At 40.7% G+C, this 15,170-nt stretch overlaps 1 protein-coding gene across 3 annotated transcripts in view; it reads right to left on the bottom strand.

The window, feature by feature from the left end:
- Positions 1 to 15,170, bottom strand: part of myo1b (myosin IB) — a 240,566-nt gene that overhangs the window by 212,056 nt on the left and 13,340 nt on the right. For all 3 annotated transcript variants that reach the window (XM_067987755.1, XM_067987757.1, XM_067987756.1), the window contains exon 2: positions 9,655 to 9,797. In XM_067987755.1, the coding sequence (XP_067843856.1) occupies positions 9,655 to 9,789 (135 nt within the window). In that variant the 5' untranslated portion in view covers positions 9,790 to 9,797. The remainder of the gene's footprint in view (positions 1 to 9,654; positions 9,798 to 15,170) is intronic.

Raw genomic sequence — 15,170 nt, 5'->3', positions numbered from 1 at the left:
TGAGCCACACTAATACATCTGATTCTGAGCCAATTGCACAGGAGCCAGGCCCTCAAGTACCTCACCTAAAAAGAGTGGTTACTCTTTAATGGAACAAAAAGTGAGAAAGAAAGCAAGGCAAATTGAAGTGATGAAGATGGACAGTAGGAGCTAAGATGAAGCAGAGGAGATTACAAATAGTAAATGTCTGAACAAAAAGGGCAGGACTTGGAAAAGGGATGAAGTGTGGAATGTATTTAGAGGTGTGATAGCAGAGAAATGCAAACACAGGTTAGTCATAACTGCAACTGGATGTACATTTCAGTTTTAGTGAGGAACTGGAACCCAAACTATGACAGTCATTTCAAACTGTTCTGTCATTAACAATGAAATTATGATGCAAAAAGGTATGGCAGATATCACCACGGTAATACCACCTCTTGCCTGAAACTATACTGCTTTACTTCTTAAATAGATTGTTTTACACTGCAGGAAAAGAGAGAGAGAGAGCGTGCTAAAAGTGGGTGTACATGAGCTGCACTTAATTTAATGTCTCTCTGAACATCTCCTTTAACATAATTGAAAAATGACCAAAGTGGAATGGAAGATTGTTTGAAAATCACAATTTGCAACTTTATTTTCCGGCCAGTGGATCTTTTCTGATGGTTGGAGAAGGTCCATACATGCCAATGATCGAGAAACTGCATCACTGACTGACTTCTACAGGAGAACTGTGCACTCAGCCTGCCTGCAGCCAAGAAAGATGTCAATCGGTGCTGCTGCAGATAGCGTTTATTACTGTCACCTTACTGTAGTCTCAAGAGGCACTAATGAAATTACCTCTTTACATGAGTCTCTAACCCCAAAGACAACAATATTACTGAAGGCAGGACTGCTGAAAACAGGACTACTGAAAACACTAAGCTAAATCTAATATAAAAATATTAGAATTCCAAGTCTTTCTGTGTGTACATATTTCATAAAAATCACCACAGATCTGGGAAATGTATGGTGCAATGGGTCAGTGCACTCAATTCCACTGTCCTTTCACCTCTGGGACCTGGATTCAAATCTCATCAAGCCTGATAGGATGGAACTATCCTTTCTGCTGGCTGAATTGAGTGTGTGGAGTCTCAACACAGTTCCTAGTAGATGCAGAACCACAGCACATACCCACACACAATTCAGCACTCAGGTTAAACATAATGATGGCTGGTGCATAAAATGGAAAATTTATGCTTATGTTTGAGACATTGCTCTTCTCAGGTTAGGAATACAGCACATTGTTGGGTACTGTAAAGGGAGTGGTTGATGCTGTCCGAGTGTCCAAAGTGAAAGTTTCCCAGCATTAACGTCTCTCACTTTGATAAGTGCAAAAACTCAAAAGCAATAAAAATCTGACTTAATATTTTACACCACATCTTAAATTTCAATACACAAATCTTAAGGCTCCAAATAGAACTTTTGGGAATTGATTTTGAATATTGCAAATACTCTGTTTTGTAGATAGTATCCTATGGTTTTCCTGCATTCAGATACAATTGGAATTCTTATTTGTAAAATTGAACAATGTATTTTTTAAAAATAGCAGACAAAAGAATTTTATATGAACATGCTAAATGTCCGTGTAATATTGCACAGCATATTTTTCAGGCTATATATTGCCTTTCATGTCCTCAGAGTGTTGCAAAGCCCTTCACAGCCAATGAATTACTTTTGAAATGCAATCATTTTAGGCACAGCAAGGTCCTACAAACAGCAATAAGATAAACAACCATGTGATCTGTTTGGTTGAGGGATGAATATAGTTTTACTTTTACAATGGTACGACAGTTTAAAAAGTTTGAAGCATGCTGCTGGATCCAGTTGTGGTCACTTAGGAAAAGATGTGGAGGCGACAGAAGAATTCAAAGATAGTTCAAGTTTTCGATTATTGATGGATGTAAAAGGTTAAAGAAGCTAATTCTATTCTTATTGCAACAAATGAAGTGGGAAGAAATGTGATCCAGGTTTTTCAAATAACAAGGGGACCCAATAAATTGGATGGAGGGAAATATTGTGTGTGGAACAAGCATGGAGAAGCATGGAGAACCCCGGGACATGTTTGGAACCTAAAGAAGTCACCAAGCTGAACGACACAAAGTCAGTAGCTTCAAACTTAAAAGTTGCTCACTTATGTAACGTGGACTGGCTCAGTATGAAAAAGTCTTCAGAGCTTAACTGAACTACACTGTGGATCATATCATCCAGCTGTGCAGGAAACAGTCAGCACAGTTCTGAATCAGTCCTGGCAACCTAGGACCACTGATCAAATGAGACATTTAGTGGTCAAAAATAGACATGTGTCAGCAACACAACTTGCCACATTTCAGGAAAGTGATGCAGCTGACATTAGCTGCAGCATGACAAAGGCAGTTTATGGGTGGGTGACTTACAGGAAGCATATATTAATGCCAGAAAATGTATGCAAAAGTCTTCTGAAAAATAACCTATGGTTGGATAACTCCAAAAAAAAAACTTTTCATAGTGCCAAATATCTACTACCATCTGTGAAGTCAACAACTAAGTCCCTCATCCTCTGGGTTTGTATGTTCAGCTTCAACAGATTAACACCTTTATTTCATCAATAGTGTTTTGAACAAAGATTTACAAAGACATTTCTTCTCCAAAACCACACAGCTCCATCTGCAATACATCTCCTGGAAAACCAGGATAATAACCCAAAGTACAAAGTTTGTAAAGGATCTCCTAAAAGAAAAGTTTGCTGAAAAGGCTTTTCTAGGCTTCATCCAAATAACATCTGTACCACTATTTAGACGACTTGCAAAAAATGTCCCGAGCCCAGTATTGAAGTGTAGAGGTACATCTTGCAACAATTGGTACAGTCCGTGGTTTATTCCATTTCTAGACAGCTGCAGTTCATGACCAAGCTCTCAATGAAAGCATCTACTGAATGCATTGACCTATGTCCTTAGGAACATACCAACTCCCCTTGAAAACTCTTATTAAAAAAAGTTAATTAGATTTGATTGTCTGCATATGATAGGCTGAACATATGCTAAACTAAGCAAGATGCAGCATGCTGACACTTATACATTGTCCAATATGTGAGACATGCAGGCAAGCTCCAGCCATTAGCAGGGATTTATTTTTCAATATGCACAGTGAAGAAAACAGCACTATACAAAAACATAATGTACTAGTAATTATATAAAAGAAACAAGAGAGTTTAAAAAAATAAAAGATTTTAAGAAATGATAAATCACTAAATTTCCTTAAACAGTCAACAGACTGCAGGTTATTCATCATTTGAGGAAACCATTAAAAAAATCTCTTGCAATAGGAAAATCAAATAGCAATAGTTAACTTAAAATGCAAGTTTCTAAATTGGGTGCACCTGGATTCCAACCCACAACCACCCACTCCTTCCAAATTACAAATATTGAGAAATACCCTTCCAGTTCAGGGTTGGAACTAACAGCACCTCCCTCCCCTGTGACCTCTACCACCATCACCTCCAAAGTCATGCACCATCCAGGCTTGGACGTATATCACTGGTCCTTCATGGTCACTGTGTCAATATCCTACAATTCCATCATGGGAGCACCATTACCACAAGCACTGCAGCAGTTCAAGGTGGTGATGCACCACTGCCTTCTCAGGACAACTAGGGATAGGCCTTGCCAGCAGCGCTCATATCCTGAGAACAAGCAATAAAAAAAGCTGGAAATTCAGGCACGTTCCTGCATCCAATTTTAAATTAATGTTTGGAAAATTATGCACAGCACATGCCCGAAATTCTAACATGCACTTCCTCCAAGTGACTTTCCTTGCTGATAGTGCAAAGCCAGAAAATTATGCCTTCAGTGTTGTGGAAGCACTTCAGTCACTGCTGGATTTTTAAAATGTTACAATGGAACACGGATGCATTTTCCTCAGTTTTAAGAGCATTGCCTCGACTCTTCCTCCATTTCCACCCATCCCACACAGATACACCACAGGCTGGCTGAACTAATGTCTCATATAATGCATGAAGAAATTTCAAGAAGGCACTCTGCACATAAGACTTTAATTGTCACTGCAAAACAACAATGTGGAACAACTGAACAGAACCCCTCCAAAATATGCTGTAGGAGAGAAACAACCAAATATCAGCACAGTATCAAGTACTGTTCAATATTAAAGCTCCTCTCAGGATCACCTTATAAAAAGCAGCCTTCTTATCAATTTCAACATTTCTGTTAAAGATGAACCAATAGCTGTCATTTTTTTTAAATTCCAAGAAAGTACACACCAATGCATGGAGCTTTCAGTTTATAAAATTGTCAGAACTACCAGTCTGATAAATGGATCATACAGCTCTCCAGTAATAATTATGAAAACACACAATTTAACATATTAAAACAAAGAAAAATAATTGCAAATGCAATAAATCTCAAATAAAAAGAAAAACACAAAGCTGGTCAGTCAGCATATGTAAACAGAAAAGGTTAAATGCTGTCTTTTCTTTTTAATTGTAAACAATTTTACAACACCAAGTTATAGTCCAGCAATTTTATTTTAAATTCACAAGCTTTCGGAGGCTTCCTCCTTCGTCAGGTGAACGATGTGAAAAGGACGAAGGAGGAACGATGTGGAACGATGTGAAAAGGACGAAGCCTCCGAAAGCTTGTGAATTTAAAATAAAATTGCTGGACTATAACTTGGTGTTGTAAAATTGTTTACAATTGTCAACCCCAGTCCATCATTTTCTTTTTAAAAGTGCTGACTGACTTGTGTGTTTGCAGCATTTTCTGTTTTTACTTCTCAACATAACACATCATTACTTTGCTTGGATCCCAGAATTAAAAGGTATTTTCTAAACTGCTTTAAAGTTCCTGAAGTTTACTATTTTAAGCTTTCACACAGTAAAGTAGAAATGCATCAATAATGCTAAACAGTATTTTGCACCTCACTTGGTCTGCTATTCAGAGCTCATTCATCCATTGCAATTGATGCTATTCATATGCAATAGATTCCAAATCAGTACTACTCGCTGACCAATCACTGCACCCAATAATAGTGAATATCAGACCCTATTCACTGCTATTCAACAGCACTGCAATTCTATTCAGCAGTTTGGCAGCTTTTTTTGTATTTTATATTTTGTTATAGCCTCATCCAACTTCATGACAAAGTTTAGAATACTGTGAAATGTTAAGTCTATCACTCTACTATTAACAACAGCAGCTATGTAATTCAATAAAAATGGAAAACTGCAAGTGCTGGAGATCTGAAATAAAAGCAGAAAATGCTAGAAATACCCCGCAGTTCAGTCAGTGTCTGTAAAGAGAAAGGACGGGTTATTGGCATTTCGGGTGGGGAACCTTCACCAGAATGCTTTCTTGTAAACAATTTTACAACACCAAGTTATAGTCCAGCAATTTTATTTTAAATTCACAAGCTTTCGGAGGCTTCCTCCTTCGTCCTTTTCACATCGTTCCACATCGTTCCTCCTTCGTCCTTTTCACATCGTTCACCTGACGAAGGAGGAAGCCTCCGAAAGCTTGTGAATTTAAAATAAAATTGCTGGACTATAACTTGGTGTTGTAAAATTGTTTACAATTGTCAACCCCAGTCCATCACCGGCATCTCCACATCAGAATGCTTTCAACAGACTACAGAACTTATACCAGCAATATTCAAAACAACCCAACTTTATACTTGGGAAGCTCTTGGGAAGAGAACATAGATTTACTACAACTTGGTTCTGAGCTGAAGCTGACTGACAGCAGAAATTAAGTCAGCTTCAGCAGTGCATAAATATAGACTTCATGGTCTATTTTTAGTTCTTAGTTACAGATGATAGACACATGAAATTATTCTCAGCCTTCTGTATGAATGCACATACACTTCTTCCCTCAATACAAGGCTGTTTTGCTTTGTCTCTCGGGAGTAGGTCTGTATTGAGAGACAGCTGTCTAAATGTGATTCTTTACTCTAAAGTACAGCTTATTAATAATAAGGAAGCACTTATCAAAATTCCTTGATACGCAGATGGAACTCTTAATTTGCTTTTCAGAGCATAAAAAGTATATTTATCAGTGTAACTTCAGTATTGAATTATGCTAGTTTGAGGCATTGCAATGGCAATCAGAGTTAGCATAATGGAAAGATAATTACTAACGCACAGAGCTGGATTAAGAATTCTTGAGGCCCTGGGCACCAAGAATATATTTTTTTATTCGTTCATGGGATGTGGGCGTTGCTGGCGAGGCCAGCATTTATTGCCCATCCCTAATTGCCCTCGAGAAGGTGGTGGTGAGCAGTCTTCTTGAACCGCTGCAGTCCGTGTGATGAAGGTTCTCCCACAGTGCTGTTAGGAAGGGAGTTCCAGGATTTTGACCTGGCAACGATGAACGAACAACGATATATTTCCAAGTCGGGATGGTGTGTGACTTGGAGGGGAATGTGCAGGTGGTGTTGTTCCCACGTGCCTGCTGCTCTTGTCCTTCTAGGTGGTAGAGGTCGCGGGTTTGGGAGGTGCTGTCGAAGATGCCTTGGCGAGTTGCTGCACTGCATCCTGTGGATGGTACACACTGCAGCCACAGTTCGCCGGTGGTGAAGGGAGTGAATGTTTAGCGTGGTGGATGGGGTGCCAATCAAGCGGGCTGCTTTGTCCGGGATGGTGTCAAGCTTCTTGAGTGTTGTTGGAGCTGCACTCATCCAAGCAAGTGGAGAGTATTCCATCACACTCCTGACTTGTGCCTTGTAGATGGTGGAAAGGCTTTGGGGAGTCAGGAGGTGAGTCACTTGCCGCAGAATACCCAGCCTCTGACCTGCTCTTGCAGCCACAGTATTTATATGGCGGGTCCAGTTAAGTTTCTGGTCAATGGTGACCCCCAGGATGTTGATGATGGGGGATTCGGCGATGGTAATGCCGTTGAATGTCAAGGGGCGGTGGTTAGACTCTCTCTTGTTGGAGATGGTCATTGCCTGGCACTTATCCGGCGCGAATGTTACTTGCCACTTATGAGCCCAAGCCTGGATGTTGTACAGGTCTTGCTGCATGCGGGCTCGGACTGCTTCATTATCTGAGGGGTTGCGAATGGAACTGAACACTGTGCAATCATCAGCGAACATCCCCATTTCTGACCATAATGATGGAGGGAAGGTCAATGATGAAGCAGCTGAAGATGGTTGGGCCTAGGACACTGCCTTGAGGAACTCCTGCAGCAATGTCCTGGGGCTGAGAAGATTGGCCTCCAACAAACACTACCATCTTCTTTGTGCTAGGTATGACTCCAGCCACTATTCAGGGCCCTCTGCAAAACACTCACCCCTAGACCATTATAACACAAGCAGCTAGTAAAATGCATGAAGAAGTAGATCCATAATGTTTACACACTGCATTTGATAAAGAAAATCATAACACAATATACTATGCTTAAATGAAACTTAAATCATATCACAATATATGACAATTAAATGAAACCTATTTGCACAGGGGGCCCTGGCAGGGACCCATCTGGCTGGGACCCCTGGGCTCAGCCCCCATAGGCCTATGCGTTAATCTGCCCCAGCTAATGTGCAAGTCATTTCAAAATGTTGAATCCTTCTAAATAATGTGCTCATGAAAAACATTTAAAGAGATAAAAAGTTACATGGGAACACCACACAAAACAACAATTCTATTTTCAAAATCCTCACGTCTGCACATTGGTGCTAATTGTGCCAAGTATCTCACAATGTTAAGAACGGATCATAAAAAAACACTAAGCCTTCAGAATGCTTTTGAATCATATTTTGAGCCTAAATATGAGGTGGGGAACCGGTCTATTTGCTCAATTCTGTCGTGATCCTTGGCCATCCTAGGAGTCAACAGCAAGAGGTAAATATTTATTTCTAAGTTCCAAATGCTTTCCCCATGAACAGTAGAAATACATATTCAGTCCTTGCATCTATTTACATAATTACCATCTGTTTGATATAACTATGCTTGCTAATCACCAATTGTGCTTCTGCAGCAGAAGCATGCGTAAAATAACACGTTTCGTAAATGTGAGTTTATCTTGTGATGCACTCTCAAAAAAAGTGAGTGAGTGAGTGACGGGGAGGGGGGGGGGGGGGGGGTGGGGGGAGCTTTTAGTAGTGGCTCACGAAAGACTATGGTGCCCATAAAGCACATTAACAGCACAAAACCAGGAGGATTTTTACATACAATGACGTTACTACAGTATCTTTAGGCTCTTTTACATTGTAGCTCAGTGTAGTATAGGTCCTTAGAAAGTAATTCCAAAACAACTTTTCTGTGTTGCTCTCCCATTTTCATTTAAGTGTGCTTCCAGTCTCCCGTAGGTGCCATTGGAAGCCAATTGGGTAAACTAGGACTAGCTCCACCATACATGCATGGAGTGTCCTAATGCCATGACTCAATTTCAGATCATGATACCCACAGTGAGGCAGTTAAATTTTCCCAATGTAATGACAAGAGCCCAACACAAGTGGAAAATGTTGTGGCTAAACACACACACAATGCAACGTCACTTTGCACTTTGCTCAGTGCACTTTGCTCAGCGCTTGTGTCATGATGCTATTTCAGGTCTCAATGCAAGCACACTGAAGCATCGAACGAGTTCAATATGTTTAGCAGGCCACAACAACGACTTGCATTTCTAAAGGTCAGCTTAGCTCAGTAATAGCAATCTCACCATTGAGTTAAAAGGTTGTAGGTTCAAGCACATAACCCAGGCTGACACATCGGTGCAGTATTGAGGGAGTTTTGCATTCTGAGAAAGCTATCTTTTAAAAAAGACATTTAACTGAGGCCCCATCTGCCTGTGCAGATAGATGTATAAAATCCCACAGCACATTTTCAGTAGAGGAGCAGAGTGTTGTCCCAGTGTCCTGGCCAACATTAATCCCTCAACCGACATCACCAAGACAAATTAACTGGTCATTCATCTCATTGCTGTTTGTAGGTTCTTGCTGTGCACAAATTGGCTGCTGCGTTTGCCTACAAAAAACAAACCATGACTATACTTCAAAAATAATTCATCAGCTATGAAGTGTTTTGGGATGGCTGGAGACTCTGTCACCTAAGGTGGAGCAGAGAGAGGAAGAGATATTGATCCAAGGGCAGCATTTTCCATTGGATTCAATGAGGTCAAGTCAGTTAGTTTGTGGGGTGCCCTCAATGGCAGGAGAACTGCAAGTCGGCACTCAGAAGGTAAGAGAGTGCAATAATAGTCTTTGTCTTTTACTGTTATGGGTAACTGAAGACAACTAGATCCACCTCCCTATCCTCAATTAGCTGATGCAATGCACACAGGCGGCCCTTATTTCGTGACAAGAAGGTTGGTATCGTGCTTCTGCTAGTTGGAATGTTTCACAGCAACAAAGCGCCTCCTCCAGGATCAAGGGAAACTGACAAGCAATCAAGGACTCAAGACTTAGCTAAATGTTAAGTGTGAACAAATCTATCCCTCATTTACCAATTCTAATGCTACACAAGGTTATACTGAGGTGCAACCCAGCCAAAAAGGGATAAAATACAAACATTCTGTATAATGGAAATTTGCCAGTACAGCCCAAGACTTCCGCTTTCATCAGGCGAGTTTGGCGAACATGTGTTATCTGGAAATCTGTAAGAAATAGATGATTATTTAATGCTGAATGTATTTTAATAGCACTTACATATATTTCACTGTGGTCAAATCGCTTTTTGAGATTTTCTAAGAACGTGTCTTCGGTGAGAGGTTCTAAAAGCACACTGTCCCCCACCCCTATCATGTTGTCCAGAAGGGACGTTTTCACCTCTGATTTCGCCATTTTTCCCTCTGAAATAAAATAGAAAACAAGTTAGAACTTGGCTGCTTATTCTTACATCCACAAAACAGCTGTTTTTTAACAATTTATGTTCCTCTGACATTGGGAGGTCTGACACTATTAAAGACATTAATTTTTCAAACAATGCTCCACCACGCTGGACCACAGCCCAGAGGGAGATTGTGCTTAATACGGCTGCTGTCATTGTAAGTCAGAAATTTTCCTTACCCCTTGGAGTAAAACAAAACTACTGATGTCTTCATATCATTCACTGCCTATGGTAGTACAAATGTAAGGAATCTTACAACACCAGGTTATAGTCCAACAAATTTATTTTAAAATCAGCCAAGTTCCGCACCCATGAGGACGGCCTCAACCGGGATCTTGGGTTCATGTCACGCTACACGTAACCCCACCAGCAAAAAGGGGGAAAAAATTTATATGTTTTTTAAAATTCTCTCTCTCTCTGCCATTTTGAGTTTCTTTCTGCCTGCCTGTGTAAAAGACACAATGTATATCGAGTGTACTGGGACGTGCTGTTCTCTGTGACTGGCCTGTTTGAATAACAACGACACCTTTTGATTGGTGTGATGCTGTCCCAACATCGTATAAGATATGCGATTTGAGAACCTTTTCATTCATTCATCTGACGAAGGAGATAATCTCCGAAAGCTTGTGATTTTAAAATAAATTTGTTGGACTATAACCTGGTGTTGTAAGATTCCTTACATTTGTCCACCCCAGTCCATCACCGGCATCTCCACATTATGGTAGTACAACTATAAAGATTTTGCCATCTTCACAGGTACAACATGGGCTGAATTAAGTTGCAGTATGTGAGTAAAGCTGATAATATATGGATTTCTAGTCACGTATCCTAAATATTCTACTGCAGTGACCAGATCAAGATTTCATATCCAAATTAGCTTGCAGATCAATAGTAAATAATAAACTCCTTAGGTTGTGAAAATATGATTGAGGCATGCCTTGAACTATCATAGTCAAATATTTTAAGTCATATTGGACAGGCTTAAGATATTACATTGTTACAGCCTTTACAGTAATTACAGGCAAAGGTGTATTAGGGTTATATAATTATAGAATTATAAACCTTGCATCCATCACACATCCATAACATACCTCAAAAGGCATCATACTTCAAAAAAAAATGCTATTGGCTCAAATAAGCTCTGTTAAGTTAACCCTGCTAATTGGTCAAAATTGTAATAAATTGAATGGCCAAGTGGTGAAGGAGAATATACAACAGCCTGGTCTTCAGTTGCTTCCAAGCCTTTATTCACAGAGCTCCACATTACCCACTCCACATTCTATATAAGCTCTCATATAAATGGATACAAGAGTCCCCAATTGAGACACACCACCTGAATACAATTAACACTAATTGATATAAATCATATGGATACAATTAATAAAATCCCATTGACTAAATGTGAAACAATTGCAGCAATCATTAGACAAATAATAAAGCTTCAAATTAGCAACTATCCAAGTTACTCCATTTTTATTTCAAATCCAACAATCTAGAATCAGCAATTACTACAAAACAAAAGTAAGGAGTCATACAACACCAGGTTATAGTCCAACAGCTTTATTTGAAATCACAAGCTTTCAGAGCTTTCCTCCTTCGAAGGAGGAAGCCTCCGAAAGCTTGTGATTTCAAATAAAGCTGTTGGACTATAACCTGGTGTTGTACGACTCCTTACATTTGTCCACCCCAGTCCATCACCGGCATCTCCACGTCATGACTACAAAACAAACCATTCATATTGCTGAAATTTTTTTTTACTGTTTTCAGGTACAATTTTCCTTCTTTATTCAAGTCAGTGAATACTGCGAAAAATGACATTCATGCAATAAAGAAACACATTGGCCAGGAATTTGCTTGGAGCTACCCCCGCTTCGCTGCTGTAACTTTGCTGGAAGTGCGATGGATACCCCATTTGCATGTAAGTGAGGCTTCCACCACACATCTGGCGAAGTTACGGCAGCAGAGCAGGGGCAGCCATAAGGAAATTTCCAGTGATTACAAATTAGACAATTCTGTAAAACAAAATCACTAAAAAAGGTATTCATAAAGTTAGTTGTGTAATGTTATAAATGACTACAAGAAATTCCCTTTGCACAGGCCTGCCCTTCAAATCAAGGCCTTTTCTGCTTCACATTTTTCTTCGGTGCTGGGGTTTACGTGTGTGCGTGAGTGCGTGCGTGCGATGAAATTCTTCCCTCTCTCTGTTCTTTACACTATTACTATCCCAGTCTATATTAGGATGATTAAAATCCCCCATTATCATTACTCTATGGATCTTGCGCATCTCTAATTTCCCTGCAACTTTATTCCTCTATATCCTTCCCACTAGTTGGTGGCCTGTAGTATACACCCAGTAGTGTAATGGCACCTGTATTGTTTCTTAACTCTAACCAAATAGATGCTGTCCCTGACCCCTCCAGGACATTCTCTCTCTCCAGCACTGCAATATTCTCCTTAACCAATACTGCCCCTGCCACCACCCCCCACCCCCAACTCCCTTCTTTCCCTAGCTTTACTGAACACCTTGTATCCAGGAATATTTAGTACCCAATCCTGCCCAGTATTAAGCCAGGTCTCCATTAGCACCTTGACATCATATTTCCATGTGGCTATTTGCGCCCACAGCTCACCAACCTTAATCACCATGCTTTGTGCGTTTACACACATGCACTGTAGACAAATCTTAGACCTTGTATTCACTTTTAGTCTGATCCTACCTAACACCTTACTATCTCTTACTCTAGTGTTCTCTGTGTCTCCCAATCCTTTGTGCGCCTTGTTTCTCCTTTCCAATGCTACATCCTGGTGCCCATCTCCCTGCTAAATTAGTTTAAACCCTTTCCCACAGCATTAGTGAACCTCCCTGCGAGGACATTAGTCCCTGCTGTGTTGAGATGCAACCCGTCCGGCCTGTACAGGTCCCACCTCCCCCAGGAATCTATAGCCCTCCCTCCTGCACCATCTCTCCAGCCACACATTCATCTGCTCCCTCAGTAAGAAAAAAAGACTGAAAGAACTTCATTAGCCCAGAATTTTATTAACTGTCTAATCAGTATAACAGATTGAAAAATTAACATTTTTAAATACTTTATTCCATTGGTTGCAGCTTGCGGTTATTAATTATAAATCTTCTGCCCGGTTGTCATGGGCATTGTGGTTACACAGGGGCAGGGTGAAATCCATAAATGTGTGTGAGATCATGGGAGCTATAGATTATACTGTACTGTAGTTTTCACAGGAGCAACCAGAGTGCACCACCACAACTCATCAACAATGAGGCAGAAAAGGAACTTGGGAATTACAAAATATGTCAAGAAGTGTTATAATTCCCAAGTGCATGTGTGTAAACGCACGAAGCATGGTGATTAAGGTTGGTGAGCTGCGGGCGCAAATAGCCACATGGAAATATGATGTCAAGGTGCTAACGGACACCTGGCTCAATACTGGGCAGGATTGGGTCCTAAATATTCCTGGATACAAGGTGTTCAGGAAAGATAGGGAAGGAAAGAAAGGGGGGGGGGGGCGGTGGCAGTGTTGATTAAGGAGAATCCTGCAGTGCTGGAGAGAGAGGATGTCCTGGAGGGGTCAGGGGCAGCATCTATTTGGTTAGAGTTAAGAAACAATACAGGTGCCATTACACTACTGGGTGTATACTATAGGCCACCAACTAGTGGAAAGGATAGAGAGGAATAAATTTGCAGGGAAATTACAGAGAGGTGCAAGAACCATAGAGTAGTGATAATGGTGGACTTCATTTATCCTAATATAGACTGGGTTAGTAATAGTGTAAAGGGCAGAGAGAGGGAAGAATTTCTTAAGTGTGTTCAGGAGAACTTTCTTGATCAGTATGTTTCCGGCCCAACGAGGAAGGTGGCATTGCTGGATCTGGTTCTGGGGAATGAGGTGGATCAAGTGTCAGTGGGGGAACATTTAGGGAACAGTGATCATAGTATCGTAAGGTTTAGACTAGCTATGGAAATAGACCAGGAGTAATCTAGAGTAAAAATACTTAATTGGAGGAGAGCCAATTTCAGTGGGTTGAGAACGGATCTGGCCTGGGTAAATTGGAATCAAAGATTGGCAGATAAAACTGTAATTGAACAATGGGCGAACTTTAAAGAGGAGATGGTTCAGGTACATTCCCACGAGGGGGAAAGGTAGGGCAATCAAAGCCAAAGCTCCATCAATGACAAAGAAAAGAGTAAGATGATGCAGAAAACGGGGGCATATACCAAATGTCAGGTTGATAATACAAGTGAGAACCAGGCTGAATATAGAAAGTTCAGAGGGGAAGTGAAAAAGGAAATAAGAGGGTCAAAGAGAGAGTATGAGAATAGACTGGCAACTAACATAAAAAGGAACCCAAAAGTCGTCTATAGGCATATAAATAGTAAATGGGTAGTAAGGAGGGGTGGGGCCAATTAGGGACCAAAATGGAGACCTACTCATGGAGGCAGAGGGCATGGCTGAGGTACTAAATGAGTACTTTGCATCAGTTTTTACCAAGGAAGATGATGCTACCAAAGTCACAACAAAAGGAGATAGTTGAGTTACTGGATGGGGTGAAAATTGATAAAGAGGAGGTACTAGAAAGGCTGGCTGGCTGTCCGGATGGGATGCTTCCTATATTGCTGAGGGAAGTAAGGGTGGGAATTGCAGAGGTAATGGCCATAAACCTCCAATCATCCTTCGATAAGGGAGTGATACCAGAGGACTGGAGGATTGCAAATGTTACACCCTTGTTCAAAAAAGGGTGTAAGGATAAACCCGGCAACTGCAGGCCAGTCAGTTTAACCTCGGTGGTGGGGAAGCTTTTAGAAACAATAATCCAGGATAAAATTATCACTTGGACAAGTGTGGATTAATTAAGGAAAGCCAGCACTGATTTGTTAAAGGCAAATCTTTAACTAACTTGATTGAGTTTTTTGATAAGATATCAGATAAGGTTGATGAAGGCAATGCGGTTGATGTGGTGTATATGGACTTTCAAAAGGCATTTGATAAAGTGCCACATAATAGGCTTGTCAGCAAAGTTGAAGCCCATGGAATAAAAGGGGCCAGTGGCAGCATGGATACAAAATTGGCTAAGTGACAGGAAACAGAGTAGTGGTGAAACGGTTGTTTTTCGGACTGGTGTTCCCCAGGGGTCGGTACTAGGACCACTGTCTTTCTTGATATATATTAATGACTTGGACTGGGGTATACAGGGCACAATTTCAAAATTTGCAGATGACACAATACTTGGAAGGGTAGTGAACAATGAGGGGGATAGTGATAGACTTCAAGAGGACAGACAGGCTGGTAGTATGGGCGGACACGTGACAGATGAAATTTA

This window comes from Heptranchias perlo, chromosome 7, assembly GCF_035084215.1.
Source record: "Heptranchias perlo isolate sHepPer1 chromosome 7, sHepPer1.hap1, whole genome shotgun sequence".
Taxonomy (NCBI): domain Eukaryota; kingdom Metazoa; phylum Chordata; class Chondrichthyes; order Hexanchiformes; family Hexanchidae; genus Heptranchias; species Heptranchias perlo.
This window is presented reverse-complemented; position numbering and strand designations above follow the sequence as displayed.